The sequence below is a fragment of the Dermacentor albipictus genome, chromosome 6 (assembly GCF_038994185.2).
Source record: "Dermacentor albipictus isolate Rhodes 1998 colony chromosome 6, USDA_Dalb.pri_finalv2, whole genome shotgun sequence".
Classification (NCBI taxonomy): Eukaryota; Metazoa; Arthropoda; class Arachnida; order Ixodida; family Ixodidae; genus Dermacentor; species Dermacentor albipictus.
The window spans coordinates 83,799,016-83,824,895 of NC_091826.1; the positions used below are offsets into that span (position 1 = coordinate 83,799,016).

General features: G+C 46.6%; 1 protein-coding gene across 1 annotated transcript in view; it reads right to left on the reverse strand.

Annotated features, from left to right (window-relative positions):
• LOC139046944 (A disintegrin and metalloproteinase with thrombospondin motifs like) overlaps nucleotides 1–25,880 on the reverse strand; it is a 135,601-nt gene that overhangs the window by 25,120 nt on the left and 84,601 nt on the right. The window contains exons 10-13 of the mRNA XM_070520874.1: nucleotides 20,197–20,246; nucleotides 15,451–15,562; nucleotides 5,661–5,807; nucleotides 1,698–1,839 (exon numbers count right to left, since the gene is read on the reverse strand). Coding sequence (XP_070376975.1) covers nucleotides 1,698–1,839; nucleotides 5,661–5,807; nucleotides 15,451–15,562; nucleotides 20,197–20,246 — 451 coding nt within the window. The remainder of the gene's footprint in view (nucleotides 1–1,697; nucleotides 1,840–5,660; nucleotides 5,808–15,450; nucleotides 15,563–20,196; nucleotides 20,247–25,880) is intronic.

Below are 25,880 nucleotides of genomic sequence, written 5' to 3' on the forward strand. Positions count from 1 at the left end.
TGACAGGTGGGTCTGCGGGCGGTGGTGGTGGTGGATGACAGAAGTGTGGCTTTACAGGGCCCTAGCACGTTCGCGGAGGGGGACCTTGGGGGCGGGAGATGTCGGCGTAGGTGGTCGCTTCCGGCTGGGACTGAAGCAATTGTGGTTGCACATCAGGAACTTCAAGCGATCACTGAAGCTCTTCTTTGACGATTTCGGCGACTGAAGCCACTTGAAGGTGGTACCTTGGGTACAACTTCTGCAGCTCTTCCCGTACGACCGCTCTGACAGTCTCGTGCAGATCGTCAGTAGCCAGTGATTGAACTCTGGCGTAGTTTGTAGAGCTCATGCGGCGGTTGAATTGATGGTGCTGCATTTCGAGTGTCTTCTCGATGCTGGTGGTCTCGCGAAGAAACTCGTCGACGGTCATCGGTGGGCTTCGTATCATTCAGTTGAAAAGTTCCTCTTTCACACCACGCATGAGTAGGCGGACATTCTTCTCTTCAGACATTTCCGGATAGGCGGGGTGGAATAGACGGCTGATTTTTGCCGTGATTATCGCAATGGTCTCATTAGGCAGCTGCGCTCGGATTTCTTGTAATGCATGGGCTCGTTCTCAGCGTACGATGCTTGTGAATGTCTGCAGCAAGCAGCTTCGAACAGGTCCCACGTCTTTAAGGTGGTTTCTCGGTTCTCGAACCACGTCCTGGCAGCGTCTTCCAATACGAAAAAGACATGTCGCAGTTTGTCAGGCCGCTCCAGCTGTTCAATGCAGCGGCCCTCTCACACGACTCAAGCCAGCGTTCCTGGTCCTCTAATGTTGAACTGCGGAACGTCGGAGGCTCCCAGGGCTGCTGCACCACGATGGCGATCACTGGGGCTGCCATTGGGGTTGCCTTTGCGACGATCTTTCTTGTGTCAGGGAAAAGTCCGTGCTCCGGGGGCAGTCCTTGTAGCATGAGGTTACCTCGCTTGTCCTCGTCGACGTTGATGTTGACCTCGCGTTTCGGGCTTGTAGCGCGGCTTTGCCGGGGCGTTCGGTATACGAACGCACTAGCATCTCCACCAGATGTCAGGTGGTAGTGACGGTAAAGAACACAGTGGCAATACTGTGAAAGACTAAACTTTTGTTGGGTGAACGTGTGCCCACAAGAACAGGCGACACATAAAGCACAACGATAGAGGCGAACACAGTCGGCGATCGTCGAAATCTGATCTATGGGCCAAGCGTGTCGGCTTTGATACATCAGTCATGGAAGGTTCCAGAGCAATCGCTGATGCCCGCGTGTCTTCCAGAAAATTCTACACCATTCGTGTCACCCGATGAAATCATATTACTCAAGGTGCGGTGAGAACAGACCGCGGGTAGACACATCGATAACTTTCGAGAAACTTCCACTACATGGAGGCGCATCCTGCTCTGCGCGATTACATTTTTTAGCGGTGAAACGTGGTCACTCGATAAAGATAAAGACCTACACGTGTCAACATAACCTTCGATTATGAATTATAATCAATGACACGATGTCGGGCTTCACACTTGAGGCGTTCAGAATGGAATCTCCTTCCTAGAAAGGCTCACAGTAGTATGGAGGCTCAAAATGGTAGTAACTCTGAACAAGTTAATGCTTAGCTTGGAATCACTGATAATCACATCGAATATCCCGCTCTACACGATATTCATTTATGCTGGAAATGCTGAGCGTAGCGCTACTTACGGGAAAGTAGATATTGGGTACATCCGGGTGCAGAGCTCGGCAGAAAACTTGGCCATTAAACAAAGATCCGGGCAGTACTCCGGGTTGGAACCTCAGGTAGTCGAGTATAAAGCTCATTGCTGTACACTGCTCCTGTTTCAAGCTGAAACGACCACATATTCATTGGGAAGTGACTTTTTCGGCAAGAGAAACTAGATTAACGCATTCGCGTGTAATGCCTGTAGCTTCGTGTGCGCTGTGCTTTCGACGTTTTGTTCGCGTTGTAGCGAGGGATGCACGAAGGTCAATTCAATCGCTGCTACTGCCGCGATTCATCACTCCGTTTGTTTTGACAGCGAGTTTCCGCGCTCATCCAGCGCGATGTGTTCATGCTTACCTGGTCGCGCGTGACACCGTGCTTGGCAATTAAGTTAGTAAGCGAATGTTTACAAGTTTATACGGCCGGTAAAATTACTATTATTACTTCTTATAGCTATCTACTAATTTGCTATCGCAATCAGTGCTTCGCGTCTTGGGGCGATACTGCGACTTTTTTATTTCAATATGGAAGTGACAAAATTGTCACGAAGGGGCTTCGAAGTGCTTGCAAGCGTATTCACATGTGGTCCTGTGAATGTTTCCATTCACGTTAATTAAAACAATTTGGACAATATTTGCTATTTTATTTACTCGTTGCTGTGTATGCCTGCGCAGAACGAAATTCGGAAAGTGAAATACTACGGTAACTGAATAGTGATAGCAAATGGCGTTAACTTAGGGCCTGCTCCCGCGTCTTCGCTGATACTAAACAAGATGGCGTCAACTAATGGGCATCGTGCACTGCCCTTGTTGCTTTAGTATAGCCTTCAAACACCGGGGCACCCATGTGGTGCTATGAAAGCGGATCTCGGATACTGTGCCAAGTATGTGAAGATTCATGTGCCTGGCGCCGCTGCATAAGTAGCCATCTTCGCAACAGTGCCTGCATTCGGCTGAGCACTAGGGAACATTAGAGAATGAGCTGGTTTCGTCTCAGTGAAGGCTAATGATCTCTCGCACTCATCACCATCTTGGCAAAACGTGTAGTTTTGGCCCCCATCAACTGAGATTAACGGAAAGAATTAGATACCGTGCCTCAATTCGTATCTTTTGCAGTCTTCTGATGGAGGGCCAGCTTGACTTTTTTTCATTTTAAAATAACATGCTCAGCTATAATTTTTGAAGGAAAATATAAGAACCAATTTTTTAAAAAGATAATTGCAATTTTGACCCTAACCTTTGTAGGTCACATGTTTGAACACGTCCACAAGCTGTTACATTTATTTTCTTCTTCTTCGTGTGCAATGGTAGTGAAACATATTTACAGGAAAATGTCTGCCTGTCCAACTTAGGAGTACGACATAGGAGTACCCAGCCGTTTTCAATTTCCATTATGGAAATAGCCCACTGGACCTCAAGCTGCAGCAGCCACCACAGGTGAATGTTCCCACCAGTGTTAAGGATGGCGAGCTGCAATGCAAGAGTGCCACACAGTTACGACTGGGGAAAGCAACATCTCGGGAGCATCGCCGCGAACTTCTAGCCACAGCGTGACTAAAACGACTTTGTGTCGGGGAACAAGACGCGCATCCCCCACTCTCCGTCGCTTCAGCTAGGATGCGTTCGATGAAGCGGGCTTTGGGCTGAAACCACCGCCATCCTCTAGCCTCATCGCCGTTGTGACCGAATGAGTTCGGCGGACGAACTATCGTGCCCAAACTCCCAAGCGCGGACCTGATCTGCTACGCGTGCGCGAGCTGCCACGGGAAAGCTGTTTTTTGTTGCTTCCCACGGGCCGACCGGGACGCAGGACAACGAGCTACCCAGAATGGCTCCGAGCTACCGGGAACGGCTCCCCTCTGACGTCGGTTCCGGACATTCGCCCGTGGGTGCCTTTGTGTGTGTAAACTGTCCTGCGGGGCGGCGGCGAGTTTACAATGAGTAAACGAACGTTCGCGTCACCTTGTATCGCGGTAGGACCGAGTGTATAAAAACTGCTGTGGTGCGAATGCTCGACACACTTTTCTTAAGCAGTCACGTTGGACTGACACTCTTTTTCTTAAGCAGTCATGTTAGACTGATGCACTTTTCTCAAGCAGTCATGTTAGACTGATATATAGATACTGTAAATAAACCCATATTCCTTGTTCTCGATGAGAAGCAGTTCTTCCCTTCGTCAACGTCCTCAGCGTGGATAAGTTGGACGACGGCATGGGCCAGCTACCTTAGAATTCATGCCGGACTCCAATCTTGACAACGGATCACGAGCGATGGGATTGAGCCCCCAATCCTGACACCACATGTTTGAACAACAGCCCACGTAAACTCGTCGCTTTTGTACACACAGCCAAGGAATAAAACGATGTTTCTGCGGACTTGGTCATTCATGCTAACCACAAGCACTTCAATACCACCATCACGTTTCTTTTTTATTAGCAGAATCGTTATTTGGGGCGAAGAGTTACGGAGTCGCCATCTGCCAGAAGCGCCTTCCTTGCGTCGTATGAGGGATCACGCGGGGCGCTCCTCACAGCTTTCGCTGACGGCGCTCAATAAAAACACGACGCACCAGCCCTCCTGGACATTTATGTAGGTACTCTCAAAACGAGGGCAGTTTTTTACTGTCACTATAATATTTTTGGGCAAACTTAAAGCACAGAATCATTTACAGACGCTATCTCTTTACCGAATACGTACAGTCAACGCCACTGCGCGCGGTCGCCGCGATGGAGTCTTCCGAACCGGCTTCTTGCACGAAAGGTACGCAAACGCTGAGAGTAAAGTATGTGAAATATGTTATTATAAAGAGCTGTCTGTATAACCAAATGGGGCATAACAGAATGAAGCCTTAATGCAGCGATCACACGGGTTCGCAGCGACCGACTGCGCATGAGCATGCATATGCGAGCAGAATGTTTCGCTTTCGCTGTGACCGCGTTTTTGCTCCGTGCCGTGAGCTTAAGACCGCAACATATGAGCATTTGACGGTACACTAGCAACCATTCTTGCGTGGACGCTATCAGAACTGTTGAAAAATAATTTTTTTATGGAAACTTCGACGCCTAGGTTGACTGTGATGTGCCGTCGCGACGATTCAATATTTTTTTTTTGTCTTCTAAATTCTTGGACATTTCAATATTATTTCGCAAGTTGCATCACACTGTATGTTTATCGATCTTCTGAGCGTGCGATTTCCCTCTGCTCATTTTTTGTAATCCAGTGCATTATTTCATAACACAAGCCTGACCATATGCCATGCCTTTTTTAATGTGCGTCTTACCGCTGTCTTTCCGTTCCAGTGAACTTGACAGTATTTAGCCTCAACAAGTTCATAAGCGAAACTGTCATGACATTAGCCGGGCAGTGGGCGCAGGCAAGCGTCTCAGTGCGCGTTTTCTGCTACTCACCGAACATCGCGCTAAGCCGGCGCCGTAGCGGAAATCTTCCTCGCGTCGGTGCTTCCTGCATACCCGAGTTGTAGCCGATGGCTGTCTGCAGGTTCTAAGTTTCGCCAGCCAAGTTTCACGCGGCCCTTTGCCCTGCGGCTACGTGTGAATAAGGCTGACACCGGGCGGCTCCGTTCCGCACGTCCGGTACTGAGGCACAGAGCAGTAGCCTACCATGCTGCACGCCTCCAAAGGCAGCCACTACATATTTTAGTACTTTCAAATGTTGTAAAGCACACACCTAAGGCGGTAAAGCCTCACCACTTAATCAAAACCGCGGCGCAGGTGGGACTTTAAGCTTTCGTTTACAGCTCGCTTCTGCGATTCCGAAGCAGCCGAAGCGGCTGCTGTGTCCACGTGATCTCTCGTGCCACGTCACACCGACGATGGCGCCAGCTTTTCCAGAGGTGGAGCTCGCCCCTACAGCTACCCCTCCCTCACGGAAAACGCCTCCCATCTTTGAGGCATCACAGGTTAATAATAGTAAGCGAAACTGTACCTCAATGACTGCGTTATGTACCCCTTGCTGCAAGGTGAAAACTTGTTCTTCGTTTCACCTACGTCCATATAGCTCATGATGTACCCCAGATTCCATCCACAAATTCCGTCGTACTGAGGAGGATACTGGTCATGGGGTGCTCCTAACCTGCATGTCATAAATATATAAGGAATTAATTTAGTTCTATCTGAAGGCAATCGCCATTTCTTGCATTATATGTTTATTACTCAGAGTAAATATAATGGCATGTCCCAGTTGACTAAAAAAATCCAAGCAGGATGGATATAAGCAATTAAATGCAATTACAGTCCCTTTTTTATAAGGTCTTGCTACTTACCTTTTCTCCGCGGCATTTCAACATTCCAATAGACAATTGCTAAGCAAAGTCTTTACTACAACGTTATGTTCGTATTCTGTATAGGTAATGTCAAGATAGGCTGAGGTAATGGTTTCTTAATATCACATGAAGTTTCAGTAGTCCTTACGTGTTTTTCAGCTGTTGGAGTCTCCGTACGTCCATACGCACTTTTGCGACTAAACTATCAAACTGCTTATTGCTTCAGATGCCTCCGTAGAGGATCTTAATTGTTTGTTCATCACTTGTAAAAGTAAAGCACTAACAGTTTGTAAGCATAATTTTGATGTAAGCGTATTTATTTTATAACGATGTCAGCGATGCCGAAGAGCTGCATTATATGTCGGATATTGTGAGAAATATCGGAGTAGTAAAGGTTATGACAAAGGATCACTAGCGGATGCCACTAAGCGAATGTAGTATAAAAGCAAAAACACTAAATAAATAAATGAAGAAGAACCTCAAAAACACGTAAACTCTTGGTAGAGTTTCATAAAGCCCTTAGTCAAAGTGAGAGAAAACAACGGACAACACGCGCATTTCCTCAACAAGCTAAGAATTGGAAAATTACAAACTGATTACAAACCCTTCGTTTTTAAGAACCACTGGACAATTCAAATATTTCCACAATAACCCAACAATTCAAAAATTAATAAGATATTTTAAATTATTTGTGTCTACGAAACACTAGGCAGTACAAACTTTTCCACATTAAACTAACAGTATAAAATCTAAAAACAGATCATGAACTCTTCGCCTTTCAAAATTTAAGCACACTACGAAACTAGATGCAAAACACATAGACAAGTACAGTACCCTAAAGTAGAGGTTGTAATAACAAAGTGGCAAACCGGAGATTTTATGGGAGGGGATATATTAAGGCCAGGGCCTGTGACAGCTTGAACAAAGCTGGCGCATTATACTGTGAGGTTCACGGTCTCTTTACCGAAAGGCCACCGCACAATCAAGAATGTATTCCTACGCACAGTTGACGCCTGAATAAACTCGCCCGCGATGTCACTGAGATTTATTTTGTGGGCGAGGTCTTTGTGGCCATCGGGAACTGCTATGTCATTTAACGTCGCTTGTCCCCATTGTTGACCTCAGGTACGTGTTGACGCGACGGAGGCATAAAAACGACCTCTCAGATGAGCATGAGTGGAACAATAAAAGCAGTTTTCACAAGCTTTGCCATCTCGGGCAAAAGCTCTTGCACCTGCTCACAGTCATCACCCGAAAGCATCTCTATAACATCGTGAAACACTTTTCAAGAGTGTTTTGGGCTGCCTCACCATATCTACGAGCATACTATGGTGAACGCTGAGCCGTTCGGGCTCAATATCTTGTCCGTAGAACTTCAACATGTACGCGCTGTCAACCTCCCCAGTCAAAAGCTCTTCAACCTGTGTCATGTGCACCCACTTCTGCACATAAGACATGTATCTCTTGTTCATTGAGGAATCTACTGTGTTTAATAAATCATAGGACCACTGGTGGTAGATGTCCTCAGCAGAAAAAAATACGGGTGGTGTAGAACTGTCGTCATAGAATCCTGGAGTCTTCCTTTGCCTTGGCGCAGGAGCTTCTTTCTCTTGAACATTCAGCTCCAATTCGCGCACCTCTGCGTGTGTATTGTTCCAAAATTGGCAGAATCCTTTCTTCCTAAGCCCTAATGTCACTATAAACGATTTCCTTGCGTCTTCCATTTCTTTTTAATTCCCATTTACACAGTTGCTACATTCACCCTCGCTTTCACAGCGGCGGTTCCGATCGTGGCAGCACGGTGTAGTTTCGAGGTCTCATGACTTCTAAATCTTTAACAGCTTTCTTCCAGTAAGAAAACCATTTTGCACAAACGTCAAGCGAGAGTCCTTATTCCTGTAACTTGAAGTATTTGGAAGAAAACATGTTAATCTCACAATCAACGCGACATTCTTACAAATACCTTGTCCACTGACGCGTCATACAGAAGCATATTTCCAAGCTGGTTGGTGATGTGACCCCTGGTTGGTAATGTCACCCCTGCTGTCCTTTAATGTCAGAGGCTGGCTCACCAACAATTAGCTACGCGTGCAGAGGCCGTGGCTACAGTGACTGACGTGGAGCCTGTGCCTTAGCGGCACAGGCTCCACATCATGACATTAGAAGCGAACGTTGAAGGTCCTGTGCCGGGTTAATTACATGTCCATTCATCCTCTTTTGGAAGTCTCTTCTTGTGGACGAGATATCTGTATATTGTTTTTCACGGTTTCCTGAAATACTACACCAGGAAGGTAAGACAACCAAAGTGTGAAGCCTCAAAAGAGTAATCAGGGTATAAGGGGGGTCAATCCACTCTGTGAAGGTGGAACGTCAGCGAAGCTGTTCTGCTTCCTAACTCGCCCCAAATTCATGGTGTGAACATGGTTGGATAGCAAAGTCAAATGAGCGCGAGAAACAAAACACGTTTGTTTGTAACCTGTGAATGAGCGTATTTCTTTGTTAGCTAAATGAAACTTGGAAAGTCCACAGTTTTACCCTAGCTGACAGACATGGGGCTGCCCGTTTCACTCCCGTAGTCCTCTTCGTGGCCAATTATAAAAATCTTTGCCGATCGTTCGGATAAAACAGTAGTTGCAGCCGTTTTGTGCAGAGCTAAATCGCGATATAGTTGGCTTTGCCGCAAGGCATTTTTGTTCACTACGCGGAAATAGCCAGCTCAGATAAACCCTTCCCCCTCCCCCCCCCCCCCTTTGCGAGAGCCCACATGTGCCCACCACAGGTAAACAGCGCCGCTGTAGAACATAAAAAAGGCCTTCCATCTTTTGTTCGTGCTAACAGTGTTGCAATCTCTGCGTACAAAGAACAAATAAGTCGAGCACAGTTCAAGTTTCTTCTTTACTCCGACAGCTTCATCGAGGTAGACACGGATTTGGCGTGGGACGGGTCGCACACAGACTTTCATACGATTCACGGACGACACACGGAGAACTCGATTTATATAACACTCCAAAAAGAGTAAAAGTAAACAAAACATTCGCACTGAGATACCAAAGCTGACACAGCACAACAATTGATCTTAACGCTTACACTTCATTACTTCCCATAAGCCGGGGTTCCGGAATCGGACATAGGAAACAAATAACAACATTCAGCGCTTCTAACATCATGCAGCACTTCTCTTGTGTCCTGCTGTCTGCATGCCTCACCTTTTTTTGCATAGCAACACTATCCTCCTCCACCTTCACTCCTTCTCGTTTCTCTTCTGTTTCACGCTCCCTCCTCGACCGTGGCGCCACCTAGACTGCTCGAGTGTAGCAACGGCACCTCGATAGCAACAGCGTAGCAACGGCGCCTCCGCAGACGCTTCTCGAGGAAAAATGGCGCTGATGCGTGGCGCGAGGGCCCACGTGATGCTACTATGCCAATAGCGACGCGCCATCGGCCACAGCGCGCAAGGAGGAGGCGGCATTCTTGAAGGCGTGGCACCAGGCCCCGCACACTCTCAAGTTCAACAAATGGCCACAGAGGGCGAAAAATCAATCGAGGCGCGTTTCAGCGTAAGCGCGTAAGTGGAGCTACTGTAATTTGGTCGAATACATTAGTTTGTGCTTTCTCTGCTAGGGGCGCTAACCATGCTGAATTTTTTACTTTACACAAACCATTGACATAAACAATCGGGGTGCTCAAGGATGCTTTTTTACCTCAGGCAAATAGGCAGTTGATTTTTTTTTAAATTTGATTGTTGAAGCTGCTTTTTAGTCATAGCGTCAAGGTTTTTGTACTTGATCAACCACCGACAGCCGACAGCCTATTGGTATCGATGTGTTTCCTGGCCGTTGGCGTTCGAGTACTACCGCGGTAAAACATTTTCGAAAGCATGCTGGTTTCGTCTGCGAGTCACTACATAGACTTGCTGTAAAGAGGTCTACTCTTGGCAAAAAATAGTGCCTCATTTTGTTTAGGCGTTGATTATCATAATGAATGCGGCGGAGGTTGAGGGAGTACGCTTGAAGGTACGTTTTTATGCCGTTGATCTCCATAACACCGTAAGTACGCAAACGGATGTCACAGAACACTCGATGGATCATTAAGTGTTCTCCGTCATCGCTTGTTTGCTGTACGCCTACTAATTCTTCATTTCTTCTTCAAGTGTTGTATCCTCCTTTTGTCCTTGTTCTCTTGTGCTTCACTTACAGTATGTCGTTCAGTCAGCTGTAATGCGCATTTGCAAAACCAATACGTTTGATAAGACGCAGTGGTTATCATAATTTCACTACACATGTATTAAGCTGGCACATATGGTTCAGATACAGATACCTGTATGCGGACTTGCACGACGTTGATGCGGATATTAGGATAATTATGACACCCGTAAGGAAGAGGCAGCTGACGGCCGTAAGCTGTTGCGTTCTTTCCGCCAAACTACCCGGCCTGGTAGTGCTGTAAAGATGCTGTATAAAAGTGACACGCGGTGACAGGGAAATTATTATACTTAGCAGCCGACCATACGTTTTGTTGCTTAGGTCTTCTTTCGTGTGCGTTTGTACTACCCTTATTAATGAGCCATTTCTTGACTATGTAACCGCATTTGTGTGGATGCGTAGACGTGTGCTTTTTGTTGTACTTGTAAAATGCTAATAAAATATTTTCAGGCTTACTCAATCTTTGGTGTCGTGTGCGTTTATTCCAGTCGAGGCCATCGTGCCACCTGGAAACCGCATTCTGTCAGTAGCCCTACACGAAATGCAACAGCTGGCGCGCGGCGGCACAACTCGGGGTAACGGCGGCGTAATAAACGAAAAACCGCTCGGGATGCCCTAAAAAGTCAGTTGAGAGTGTGCCTTAACTCGATATGACTCAGCGCTACATGTATTCTGCTGCGCCTCGATCGTGCTCCCGCCAGTTTGGTTGCTGTGTGGCAAACGTAGCGCCTACATATATATGTAGGCGTTACGTTTGCCACACAGCAACTAAACTCGCGGCAGCGCGATCGAGGTGCAGCAGCCAGAAACCCAGTAAAGCCACAGAACACCTGGTAAACTGTGCAAACCACGTTTCCGTTTCCTGTTGTACAGCGCCACCCATGGTCGCATACTTTAGTTCACGACGCCACCGCTACGCTTATTTCCGTAGCACTGTGGAAGGTACAGTTTCCGTTCTCTAAGTTTCTGTAGGTGTTCTGTGGTGGCACTACTTAACAAAGCTTAAGGGGTTTTATTCTCAAACCGTCTGCACGCGCGCCCTCCGCTGTCAGGTTGCCGGGAGAGGAGGGCCTGGGGCGTGCGCGACCTTCGAGTTTGTTCGATAAAATTGTCGTCTTCCTCCGATAGCCGTGCCGAAATCGTCCGGCGTTACCCACAGTGACCTTACAGGTCACTTCCAGAGATAAGTTTGATAACTTTTAAGTGAGCAAAGCAGGGGTGACGTCGATCATTTATGGAATATGCAGCCGTCGCTTGTCGAGCCTCCAGTTTTTTGGCCATGTCGATTCCGGATGTCGATGACGCACTCGATTTTTGGTCTCGCGGTGGACGCAATTCCGCTAGTTGGCGGCAGGTTTCAATTCAATTTCAATTGCTGTGGTTGAATGGCGTACGCAATACCAGTGTTCTTATGTTGTTTAGGGCTGATCTTTCTCAGTATTGTTTACTCGAAAGAACGGCAACCGTTTCAAAGGGTTAGGCGAAAAATTGGTGTTTTAGTGCGAAATATACGAAGACTTCACATACAAACACAAAACAGTTCCTGTTGTGGACGCTTTTGTCCTAAAGGGGTCCGAACCAGCCCTACGGCAGTGAAAAAGCATATAATGTTAAGCGACAGTTCCTGGCATCTGTTCTAGCGCACCTTGACACTAGACCATTGTCTCTCGAAACGATTTTCACATGCCGCCGACAGAATGCATCGCAGCTGAAGGCGACGAAGGGACCATGATTTTTGAAAGAGACGGAATTAGACAAGCGGCTGCGACAGTGATATCACTGTCACAATTAGGGTGCGCTCCAGCGCACCCTAATTGGAATGCGACGGAGATTGGATGTGGTCAGGGAACTCGAGTGATGCCAGGAAAAGGGTCCGTATCTCCCAGGACGAAGTCGCGGTATCAAATCCCAGGCGCGAAGCGGGATATATATAGGGCGAAATGCAAAAACATCTGTTTACCAAGCAGTGGTTGCGTGATAAATAACACCAGGTGGGGAAAATTAATCTGGAGTCCCACAATACAGCGTGCCGCATTATCACATCGTTGTTTTCCCTCGTAATATCCGAACATTTAATTAATAATTAATTTATGTATTCTATCTGTATATGCAGAATCACGTTATCCTTCTCCTGAGAGTTGTGCCCGGCGGCCGTTCAGAGGAGGGGGGGTGTGATGTCACCCCAACGACATGCAGTTGTCAGACTTCACGCTACGATTCTTCGCACCTGTAAGCAGCCCAAATAAGCCTGTCCATGACAGAGTCAAGGTCCGTGCATGGTTACGCTTCTTGTCACCTGTAAGGCACACCAACTGGCATGACCTCTCCAGTTCAGCGTGCATTCCCCCTACTTTCCCTGTTTGGGCCCAGTGATGTGCGTGGGTTTTCGACCGGGCTCACCGAAAAGGGCGCCAGCTCACCGATACCATCCACGATCCGAAAAGGGAACCAGACCACCGATAGCATCGGCGCACCGAAAGGGGCAAGCAGCTCACTGACGCCGAGATTGGTCTCTTGACGCCATCTGTCTCCTGAAGCCAGATTGGTGGAAACCATGAACAATAACGGCGCAGGCATAAAAAGCGGATCCAGACGGGAGGAGGAGGACGCTCGGAAACAGTGTGACTGGTACATGCTAAGACGCTACGATTGTGTGCTGCGGTAGTTGTAGCCGTTTTGTAACCTCAACGATTGTCGTGCCATACCGCGTGCCTGTCATCGAGGTGACGGGAGCTGCCCTACTACGCGCACCACGTGGCTACCACGAGGCGAGGGGAGCTGCCATACGACGTGCACCACGTGCATATCAGCAAGGCAATCAAGAATTCCACACGGCAGGTGACTTCAAGGAACGCCCAGCCATCTCCGCGACGAATCAAGATTTCGACGAGGGCGACGTCACACCCTGCCTTGCCTGGTTCTTGCGGACGAGAAGTCGCCAAACTGGTTCCTGCCTACGAGGAGTCGCCGATGGGATTTAACGGAGAACCGGCCCATTGTCAGACAGAGAGGGTCGCTTCCAGCCGCCCAGTCGGTCAGATGCGCTTTTGCACCTACATGTACGCTATCATCCGCTATCTGTAAATATTGTATAAAATCCTTCGTTTATTCTTGGTGTGCGGAAAGAGTCCGTCTTTCACCAACCACCCGAAGTCACAACACCATGTACTTTTATGAATATATTCTTTTTCCTTCGTTCTCTTAAACGTTGCTCTAAACCCTTTCTCCCGGCACCTGGCACGGCACCATCAATGTGAACTTCGTTGGCCGTATGGACTACCGACTTCACAACAATGGTAGTCAGCGGAGAGATTGACCTGACTAAACTTGGGACATGCTGACCATCGCAACAAGACCTTCCAGAAAGCCGGTTCCAAGTAAAAAAATAACACTGGAAAACAATTAACAAAACAGAAACTCAGAGAAATAGAAATATCACGTGTTAACATACGTGCCCACCTGCAACCACGCACAGAAAAATCGCACGATCCCTGCGCTGAGAAGACAGTGACGGCTGTTCCACAAACAGCGTATATCACAAATAAAGTTTATTGCTTTTTTCACGCAAAAAAAAAAAACACCAACCCTCTGGCAAATACTACTGAGACGACCACACACAGTGACCGCGCGTTTCGTATACTGTGAAGACACGAGTAAAGTCTTCGGAGTTTTTAGTGTTAAAGGACCAGTCGTTGGAGGGTTACTAACTTCGCTTATTTTTAAGGCAATTAAAGATATGCCAAGAAGGGCGCACATGCAGAGCGTCATTTTTTCCCCGGCTACCAAACTGTGAGGAACGTGCCGTGTTAGTCCTCATACTACGTTAGCAGCGCGCACTTAGAAGATGGTTCACCCCTGTGCCCTGGGGCGCAATGGTCTTGTACCCATCAATGGACGGAGATTTCGTGTGCACCATAATATGCTACGTGAACCTGCATACGTCAACATACGCTGAAGATAAGGGCTCTAACAGAAAACTAAATTTAAACTGTGAGGCGATCGGAATTGCTTTTTTGGCCGTGGCATCAGATTTGGTGTTGCCAGGCATGCCACAGAGTAGAGATGTCCTGTGGAGACAAATCTAGCGCCTCTTCCTGCTGACTGCCCCCACATGGTGCTCGGAAATGAAACGTTCTCTTACATTTGGCCTTCCGTAAACTTTCAACGCCGACTGCGCGTACTTAGTTCACCACAGACGGGACCAAACAAACCAAACTTCACGTTCACGAATGCTCGTCCGATTGGTCGGTCGACTTCGCTAATAGTACGTCCAGTATTAGGATTCGTTCGAATTTGACCTTATGGACAATCTCAGCGTAAGCCCTTTTGGTGAATATGGGCCCGCATGAAAAAAATGCTATTACGTCAGAATTCTACATAAGAGAAAATTTCAGTCAATCGTGGCGAAGGATATGTTGTTGACGAATGCGACTACCTAATGAAAAAGAACACTAACAAATCAAGACTTCTTTGGGTTCAGGACATGGGCTTTGCTGTATCAAAGAAATGAAAGCAGATGTTCCACACTATTATATATATTTCCACCACTTGCACTCCATGATGTACTTTTTTTTTCGGAAGTGCTTGTTTCCTGCAAGAGCCTTGGCGTTTTGCAATGCAGTCACTTGAAGCTTCACAAGTGCCGTTCCGCCAAACTTCGGCTACAGAAGATGACTGGCAAGATCTATAAACCTCTTTCTTCGTAAGTAGTGCTTACCTGTATTGCACATCACTCATGGAGACAATATTCAAGCTGCGAGTTTTGCCGGAAAGAGACATTGAAATTCCATCGGAAGGTAGTACAACGTGTGTGAGAAATAACTGGGAGCCAAATAATCGTCAAAAGAGTCCATCACATGCAACAAACTAATAGGAAGGGTTTACTGAATTTCGAGATAGATGTTCATAGGCATCGAAAGTAAGTATAGCGCTTTGAGTGCGTTGTGTAGGTATAACGCTGTATAGCGTAGCAAAAAAAAAGAAAAAGGAGGTCACACGGAACGATTATCTTGAACGGGAAACGATAGGACTAGCATACTCTGAGACTAGTAAGCGACTACAAATTATACGAAACATGCTGTACAGCTGAAGCTTAATTTTGTTGACGAAAGCATGCGATTGGTAGTATAAATGTATAGCCTGAAGACGAAAATCATTCGCAGCAGCTCATCACTCCATGCTGTCATGATGCGGAAAGAAAGCTGTAATATTGCTGTGGTTTAAGAATGCCCCGGCTCAAGTGTGTACTTACATGTGTCCGAATTCGTGCACACCGACCTCTAGTCCAATAAATGAGCCGTAAGTATCTTCAACAATGAGAGCATTTTGTCCGTAAGTGCACATTCCTCCAATGGGCGAAACACCTGTAAGATTACAAGAGCAGATTTACTTCGCTTTTTCCCTCTCTTCTGTCAATGTAAAATTTTTCGGGCCACTTCGCATGACTTCCAAATTATATGTGCTGTTGAAGTAGTAGGCTTGACATAGTGCTACTTTACAGCACAAAGAATGATGCAACCACATTGACAAGACAATACAGAGCGCCGTAATCACATGCTCACGAGTTTTGTTTTTCTACTGTTCACGCGGGAAAGAGGGGGTGAAGGAGTGGGGGCTGTCGCAGCTTTGGCGGTGCGTAATCGCATGTTTCCTTCACATCGGTTATGATAGGCCTTACATAGGTTAGATAAGAGGACTAGCGTGTCGTTGTGGAGATTCCACCATTTTTCTTGAGGCATGACGTAGACATGACGGGCGCATGATGGCAGTGATGCCAACCGTAAGCTCGCGATTGGGTTTTGTAACCTGCTGCAATATTGACATCCTGTGCTGAAATTTCAAATATTTGCAGTGATTTCAAAGCTTTCGAACAAGTAAATGATCATCATCATCATCATCATCATCTTCTTCTTCATCAACCTGTCTTATGTCCACTGAAGAACGAAGGCCTCTCCCTGCGATCTCCAATTACTCATGTCTTGCGCCAACAGTTTCCAACTAGCGCCCGCGAATTTCCTAATTTCATCGCTCCACCTAGTCTTCTGTCGCCCTCGACTGCGTTCCCCTTCACGTGGTATCCATTCTGTAACCCTAATGGTCCAACGGTTATCTATCCTGCACAGGGCCCGGTTTTCATTAGTCATGTCATAAGAAACCAACAAACAATGACACCAAGGATAGGGAAAATTATCTGCAGTTCTTCACATGAAGAGGATTCCATGCGCAGCCAGTATGGTTACCAACAGCGGAAGCAGGTGTCGTGCTCGAGGGATTGCTGGCGTTGTTCGCCGTGCTAAACGCGGACGTCAAATTGTCAAAAAATCTGATGCTCTTGTAAATGGCATCGCTTTGGCACCACCATAAGCCTTATCAGTTTTAATGCCGTCCAGTGATGGCTCATACACTGATCAATCGCCACCAGCGTACTAGGAAAACACCATCATCACAGTCCAACCTACAAAGGCCAACAATCATTAGTGCGGTCCCAGTCCAAACATTAACAGGCCGCAGTTCCTGGCCTCCCACAACCAGCTAGCCACTCATTTTGCGGTGGAACAAAAGGGAGTGGGCGGCTCTACATGGCGATTTCTTGCTATGGACGCTGGTTGGAAGGCAGTCATGTGGATTTCTGGGCATGCGTCTAAGAAGGCAACGAGGTTTAGAGCTTCAGTACACCTAGAACATATTGGGTGACTTTCCTGGAAGCCTTCCCTGCTGCATCTGCTGCACTATCAATCAATGTGTTACCAGGTGGTATGCCATAACACCGCGACAGTTCATTGTGGGCCAGCTCCACTGTGTTTGTGGAGGTAAGACAGCATGTGGGTTCAGTGTCAAGTGCGCAAGAGCGGGCAGCTGAGTGTATTTGTGTGGCGTGGAGCAAAAGAATGAACAGTGTAGCGGCGATTGTGTCTAGCCCTGAGGGTCTTCAGTGCCACGAAATGACCACGTTCTCTAAGATCTTTAGTCTACTCTGTGAATGTGAGCTGTTTTGGGGCTTACATTGACGCCAAATAATAATCATCGACACTACTGTACACACTTCCGTTACCTAACGCTCCGCGCCCGGTGCCCGCTGGTGAGGAACCCAATACACGCATGACGTTTTGTACTGGAAAGTACCGGCGGTGCAATGTTAGAGAAATTAAGCGTACGCAAAGTAACGATAAGGGTTTGGGGCGAAGCCACAAAATGTGCAAATGTTTCTTAGTGTCTTGCCTGTTGTGGCCTCCACAACGTTTTTCCACACTCTCCACTCTTCTCCACAACAGTTCTTTAAGCAATCAGTGCAGCGTTTACTGTGCCGGGCTGTCATGAAACTCTGCTAAATGTCAACCAGGAAACTCGTGTGTTTTAACGAGTCCTTTCAGTTACTACCGTATTTCCTTCGGGCTGAGCCATGCCTTTTTTCACACGCCAGTGGGACTCCAGAAAGATATATAGATGGGTTCTGACACTGTCGTACGTTTGTGAGTAACAGTGAGTGTCTCTACCGTTTCAAGACGTGCACGAGTGAAGAGTGTACGCTGTATATGCTTCCCAGATCCCGCTATTCCAAGCCACTGATGTTGCGAGGTGCCACTTTGTTGCCATGTAGCTACAAATCGGCGTTGATGCGTATGGGCCTTCATTAGATATCGAGATGCATCTCAAGACAACCGCCCCGATCACGATCAAACTTTCTGTCATGGCGATTTGCACACAAGCTAAAGACTCGTGAAAGGCCCAAGCAGATCAGGTAGTGCCACCAGTTTTGCCTGAGGCGGACAGCCTGGGCCGCGCCACGACATTATTTTTTATTCATCCTGATAGCGAAAGTATGTGGGAGGCCTAGCCGAAAATGGCAGCTTCGGTTACAAAAATGTTCAATTATTTTTTCCGTTTAGGCTATGTTGCAGTACTGCGGCTAATCGACGTTACTGACTCGTTCTCTGCCCACCGTCCGCTGGACTTCAGAAAGTCTAACTTCTGCCATGACGGTTGACACTAGCACCGCACTGAGAATTGAAAGGTCACTGCCGGTAACTCAGTCCTTGTCCTGGGTGCACTGGTTTACTTGCAATTGGTGTCGTGATAGGTGGAGCGATGGCAGCACGATTTCTCCACGGATACTATCCATAGCGCACACACGCACACAAAATATATTTGAAGGCTGAAGAGGGCCCATGCCAGCAAACCATAAATTTTAAAAGAATAAAAGGGGAAACTTGATAGCGATTAAAACCTCTGTATCTATACAAGTGGCACGTAATATACACGACCTGGTGCGGCTACTTCTGTCGTGTGGGGATATCTACGAATTTAAGCGTACTAATTATTGATGCTGGGTGATGAACCAACTCCACTAAGTGGCATTTGTCGACAGCTCATCCAGGGTAGCAGATCCGAAAACTAAGTAAATGTCTTTCCACAGCAAGGTCTATATCGCTGCTTGCGATCTGGCCTTCCGATGATCCACATTTAGGGTTCTCAGAATTCTGCATCACTGTCGTCTTCAGAAGCCCTGCAGCATCAGAAGCCAGCGGCATAGTAACCAAGCAAGGGCCCTGTGAAACTGCCTCGTTTTCATTTACGACATCGTAAGACGTCTCACAGAGATAGACAAGAAACTTTATAAAATTGCATAAAGTTACGGAGGGGTAATATAGCAGAGAAAAATACCACCGCCCAAGCACTCCATATTGGTGGTCAACCAGCGATGAAATGGATGAAGCTGAAATGAGTGGCCCGAGTGTTTATCACTGCGATAATCACGACGGTTCAATCAACGACGACTTGCTAGGCTACCGGATCCTCGGTACGCAGCTGATGCTTGCGCTTGGCGGCACGAGCCTGTTCTTGTGCTCGAGCTGCAGAATCGGCACGGCGCAGACGCACTCGTTCCCGGTTCTGCTCCCGGCGTTGCTGGTCAAAAGCTGCCTGCTCCTCAGGAGTACGTATAACGCGTGGCCTACCCTTTTCGGAGCCGCAGAGAAACTGCTGCGCGGGCGCTCAGCTGCGATGGAAGGCGACGACATCACTACTGGTGCAGCCAATCACGCGCTTCTTCTTCTCTTTCTTTTTCGGCACGTGCGCATGGGGTTGCGCCTGAGCGGTTTTTGGCATGCAGGCAAAAGGCGGACGTGCGGACGAATCAGTAAAGCCGCAGACAGCTTCGCTGTGAAGGTGTCGTAGTCTACAGGAAGATGTTCTCCAGCAAATAATTTTTTGTAATATCTTGCCACACTAAAATGAAGTGCTAGTGTTGGTAGGTCTTGGCAGAATGCCAATTAAACCGTCGGTGACAACTGTCCCGAGTTTGTCTTAACGTTTACAAGCTTACGTTCATTTTACAATGTCACCAATGATTTGCGAATGTTTCACCAATGTTTAACCTATGTTTCACCAATGTTTTCACCTATGCAGGTGAAGTCTTGCGAAATATAGATCTGCGCGAAAAGGTTTAAAGGTGTTAAAAGATGGGGTGGCGGAAGTGAGCAAACGTTCGTGCAAGAAAAAATAATCGATGGTTCCTGTGTTGCATCTTGGTAGCAGCTCAAGACTACATAACACAAGGGTAGGCTCCCCTCGGAGAAACTTACTCAGATATGTTCTTGAAGCAGCCGAAATCTGGAACAGCAGAGTCGCTAAAAAAGTAACTGTGTTGTAAAAACAACCTGTTGCTTTTCACTTTTTTTTTTCGGTTTCAATAAATGGCTGCTACTCGGGTGCCCCATGTGAAGGTAAACCACCGCAAATAAAGCGAGTATGTATCCTACAAAAGGCGTACGAAACAATGACAAATAATATCATGCTATTTCCCCCCACCCCTCCTCCGCTTTCTTTTTGTCATGTCCGCGGTACCTTTGCGAATCTTAGTCTTCATAGGTAGGGACGTATGATTAGCCTAGCTTGGAAATGTATAGCAGAACATGATTTGTCTGAGCATTTACTTTTGAGTCAGAAAAAAATTCCGTCAAACAAATATAAGGAATTTCCAACCACGTGGTCTACTGACCTGATACCCTTTTGTCCCATACGCCGTTTATCTCACCAATCAAGTCCTCTCTGAAACAAGGGCAAAGAAGAAAAGGGCATCCACATGCACTTTCTATAGATAACTGGGAGAGCTTACAGGACCTGCACAACGCACATAGTTCATTTTGCAGAGCCGCTTCAGATACTGGATATCAACGATGAATTCCAAGGAAAGGAATTGTTTGTGGTTATCGCCTTGCGGAGATATGCGCATCACATGTGCAGTATTGTAATACATATTTACAAAAAATAAATAAACTGCGTGAAGCGAACAGTGACCGATAGAAGGGAGTGATATACGAAGAAGACTGGCGCATTTTTCTAATATTAGTCAGGAAAGCCAGACGTAGCATATGTATAGAGCGCACATATCAGTAAACTCACCGAAAAAGCTTTAGCTGCATATTATAGTGAGAAATAAAGCACGAACGCAATCAACAAATGCAGATGAGAAAATAGCATCTGTCAATTCATTTACAATCACCATATATATATATATATATATATATATATATATATATATATATATATATATATATATATATATATATATATATATATATATACATAGCTCAATTTATATATATAGGCTCAATGTGACGCTCTTTTGGGTGTTGTCGCCGCTGAGACTGGTCGCACAATCAATGTCCCCGCGACAAAGTACCGCCTTTGTTGGTGGAAGGAAAGCGTGAGAAGGGAAGCGTAGTGCTGCCCTAGACAGACTGTGTGGCGACGGTGGCTCCTATGTGGCGCCAGAGCAGGGCGCGTCGTCTGTATGGAAATAAAGCCCGCTACTCACACCGCTCTATTCCTATTATAAACGGTGCACCTATATAATCATAATAGGAAACATCCACATGCGAAATGAAAACACATATAGAGCTGCGCTCAAATTTCTCATTACGGATTATAGTAATCGTAGGTGAATTTTTTTCATCGAATATTCGCCAATATATAAGAGGGGGCGCTGGTAAATTCCTGGACTTGCCAGCTTGCAGACAAAGAAGACAAGCGAGATGGGGGGGGGGGGGGGGCATATTATAGCATAATATGTTCGTTGGTAGCTGTGCTAAAGTTAGATCTTTGCGATTCTGTTTTCGAAACATATTTTCTACTAGTCAGAAGCTGTGAAGGCAGAGGTGCAAGCAAGCTTTACGCCTTTGGAGTTGTGAGTTATCGCAAACGTTTTATTCCTCCACGGAAAATCGAAAAAGGACACTCAAACGGAGATGCCACAAACACTTAGCAGTGGTCTTCCCACAGCACTGTCAAAACCAGGATATCTCGTTTCAAGGCTGGGTATTGTACCGTTGAAGACAAGCCCGCTGCTCAATCTCAACTGACCCGGCTGCATGCGATACTTTCCATGAGCTGATTATGCAAGACAGGGGAATACCTGGAAAAGAGGCCACATACTTGATTTCTCACGGAAGCGTCGGAAGCGTCTTGGGTTTGTTGTCTCCAGTGCTTTAGACATGCGCAAGGTTTAAGCACAATGGGTGCCGAAATGACTGAACAGTGATTGGAAGAAGGAACGATTTGGAGCATACGAAACAGTTTTTGACCATTTGAAGCTGCACAGGACTCTTTTTGTAAGTTAGTGATTCAGAATGAAATCGTACTACAGCTTTCCGATCCTGAAAAACCAAAAGAAGCGGTCAAATGAACGGCGTCACAATGGGCCCCAGGCTGCAAGCCCAGAGAGAGAGAGAGAGAGAGAGAGAGAAAAGAGAGCAAAGGCTGGGACGTCAAACAAATGAGTGTACGGTTTGCTACCCTAGACTGGGGGTAAGGGAACGGGGGAATAAAAAGAAGAAAGAGGAATGAAGTGAGCAGTGTGCCCTCAGTGAAGTGCCGTGACAAAGTCAAGTTCCAAAGCTGGTGATCTGCATTGATAGCAATTGGGACGACCAAAGGGCCAGTGGTCGGTACGTGAATGGGAGGCTACCGGTAAGCCACGAGGCTTACTCGAGACCTGCAAGCACTGCATTAAGAGCCACCAGCGCTTGCGCTGCACTTCGCGCTGACGGGGTATGCAACTTGCTGAAAAGGAGACCAATGGTATTTATGAGGGACCGAAGCATCACGACCATTCGCCGCTATTCTTGGGACAATTTATCGGTAGTCGGTGCTGTGGACTCCAGCGTGGTGCGCCGTATCCTTTAATGTGACTGTGGCTCCGGCCGTGGCATCCGCTACGGCATCGGTCGTGGCATCGGTTGTGGCAACGGCTGTAGCCTAGATATCTGTTATAAAGGTCATGGCTTCTCATTATAGGACATAGACGGTGCACTGCTGGCGGACAACATACCTCAGGCGTCTACCATTAGGAGACGGTATTGTGCTAGCCTCCTGAACCTGCTATCAGCGGTAATTAAAACGAAATGCCATGGAAAGTAGACTAAAGTGAATCTTTAATTTGTCACTACAATGCACCTGCGCACATGTTTCACATTGTGGCTTTCAAAGGGAGCCCCATGGGGTGTCCAGCATCTCTCCTACTAACCCGACCTTGCCTTCTCGATCTATTATCTCCACTTAAAATGCAAAAACGCTTGAAGGCGCAATGTTCTGAGGACATGTCTGACGTCAAGCATGAAGCTGAAAGCTGGTTTGAGGCCCAATGAAAATAGTTTCACATGAACGGTCCAGAAAACCAGCAACTAGGCTGTACCAACTGCAGCATTATAAGGGTGAAATATGTTGAGTAAATGAGTTATTTCATAACTCTGGCCCTCTTCTCTCTGGTCAAATCCAGGAACTTGTCTGCACCCCCTCGTATTCTGAGGGGCTTACTCTCCTACATGTAGTCATGTGTCCCAGACTTCGCACACTGGAGGCTCCTTCATGCCAATAATTGACACACCGGTTCCTAATAACTTTTTCACCGATCGCTGCCGCTACTTGCGAACTTGCTTCCAAGATTTCTCAAAACATCTTGTTTTTTTCTGGAGAGCAGAATCGGCTGTGGACAGGTAGACCTACTGAGCTGCTAAAGTGAATGCACAAAGGCATGCTTTGCCCGTATAAGTCGTGGGCGATTGGTAAAATTTAAACGTCTCCTGCTCTATCTTCGCGATATTGATAAACAGAGTTAGAATTCACAAAGCTTACCGCTTGTAAGTGACGTTAATCATTGGGAAGGGAACTTCCCGGATAATATCGCAGATTTTATGATTAGCTGACACTTGCTGCTACGAACACTTTAGTCTAAAGACCTCTTGTAAATGAGGGCCCATGGCTTTTAGAGCATTAGGCTTGTTTTGGACTTTACCCTTATACCTTGGAAAGCCTACTTCTTTTAACCAAGCGCCGTCCTCAGGCCTGAATGCGTACAGAACGGGGTATTCTGACTCACGTGGACCCTAAGGTAGTTTGGTTAGACTTTCTACAATGCAAGAAGGTCAAAAAACTCTAAACGACAAAGCCCACCATAAATTTCCGACAATTTCCACTGGAGCCACTGAAGCTTTCCATACTGCACGTGCGCTAAAAGGTTTTGCCAGACCGAGAGCACGTAAACATCAGAATCCCTCCACACCATCCAAACCCATCCTTTCATTTGCTGCAAGTTACGCAATGCGCGCTGCCGACTGCCCTTTATGTGATTCTCGATGAGTCGACTTTTTAATTTTGAATGTCGTTGTAAGGCTTTCAGTTAGGAAGCTTTAGATAACTTTTCAATCCAACCTATGTAATTTTGTCTGGGTGGTTGGTGTGCTCTTTGCGATAAGGAAACCAAGGTGGGGTGATGTACAGTAACCGCACACAGCGGCACGCAGAGGGCCGCTGCAGTACGGCTGTCGCGCCCTATTTGAGTGGGGAGAGTGTTGGGCCTAAGGGGTAGGTTTAACCTGGGTACAACTCCAATTTCCCTATCTAAATATAGCTGTAAAACGGAGACACGCTTTTATGAGACAACCGCCGGATTGAGTTGACTTGAAAAAGAAAATAAAGTTGTAGTAACTATAGGAAGCAGAATTTTGATTTAGAGCCTGGAATATTGTGCAGAAATTCACGAAGCATGGTAAGTTTCCTAGAATTTAAAAAACGAAGTTTTCAAATCGTTAACTCTGCCCCCAAAACTGATATGGCAGTTTTGTAAACTGTCTGTTCAAGCATCTCAAGCGGACTCACGCGCCGAGGGTGCGCGAAGAACCATCGGCCGCCGTTTGCGTCCTGCGCGCAAGGTATCGTATATCGGTTCCCTTTCTAGTGCGGCAAAGTGTACATAGGGCAGACAAGCAGATGCCTCAACGACGGGCTAAGGGAACACAAGCGAAAATTGAACTGTTACCGAGATGGGCATGTCTGAATGCATTGCGGCGATTGCACGTGTAGACCACTCTTTAATGGTTGTATAGCCTTGTTTAGAAATGCAGATAAAGATACGAGGGACATTGTAGAAGCAAGCTCGATTGAAAAAAAAAAAGGTGCAAACTGCGTCAGCGCTCCGTCGATTTCTCTGAGCAGAAAGGAAATGACCTATGTGGTAAATGCTGAGTTGCACGTGCGATGATTTCCACTCGTTTCAGCCAGCATAAATACCATGTTTTTCTGAAATAAAATTGACTGGATAGTTGGCGCACGTCCTGTCGTCTTTCTTGTCCATGTCAATGCAGCGCTATGACTTCAAGTGATGAACTTACAGCATACATAAAATTGTTACACTATTTGAAAGCATTCTGCAAACCTTCTGCTCACAAATTAGTAGTGTCTATCGCAGCAGTGTACAAGTATGGTTTTCCACTTTAGATCTATTATTAGGTTTAATTTATGCAACTGTGAAATCGTTTGTCATTGCTAAGGTATAGAATTGCAAACTTAGATGCTGCGGATTCATGAAATGTTACAATTTTCAATAAGCAAAAACATTTATCTGCCCAAAATGAAGATCATAATTCCTACAGTGACTACATTTTAACTTCCTTATATTGTTGTAGTGGAGGCTATCCAGACACCTTGTATACTATGATACCATTAACTTCATCACGACGTTTGCAACGGTTGCTTAGAAATATAAGTTCTCCCTCTTCATGTGCTAAGGTAGGAGCGGCTGAGCTTACGCTTCTTGTTAAGTGGCCAGAAATCACCAGCTGTAGAATGTCGCCATTCCGCTGTATGTGTCTTTGAACAACGGATGCAGCAAGCCACCGCGAAATTTGCTGTTCCGCCTTAACGCCACTCTGTGGTAAAGATCATGAACGGCGGTGATTCTGCCGGCCTAATTTGTCCTAAAATTGCGATGCCACGCAATACAATTCTATTTACACGCGCATCACTATTAGCTTATCAGTCTGTGTTCTAATGCTGTCTATGCGCATAAATCGAAAAGAAAAATTGCTGGCTCTCCCGTAATCGGGAGGAGATGTAAGCATGAAATGGCACCCGGCAATGCGGATTGATTGGAGATCATACTAGCTGCAATCTTAAATATGCGTAGTGGACCTTCGCAATCGCGAGCCCCACCACATCACACCGCAACCGCACTACGCCATAATGTGCTGTGGTCCAGACGGAGGCTGCCCAGCCAGATGAAGAAAACCGGCTGAAGGTCGCACAACCGGCCGCGAAAGACCCCAGGGAGACTGAACGCATTTACCAGCTAGAAGAAAAAAAAGCGCCTGAAAGAGGAACCACGAAGCGTATCGCCATCTCTCGAGG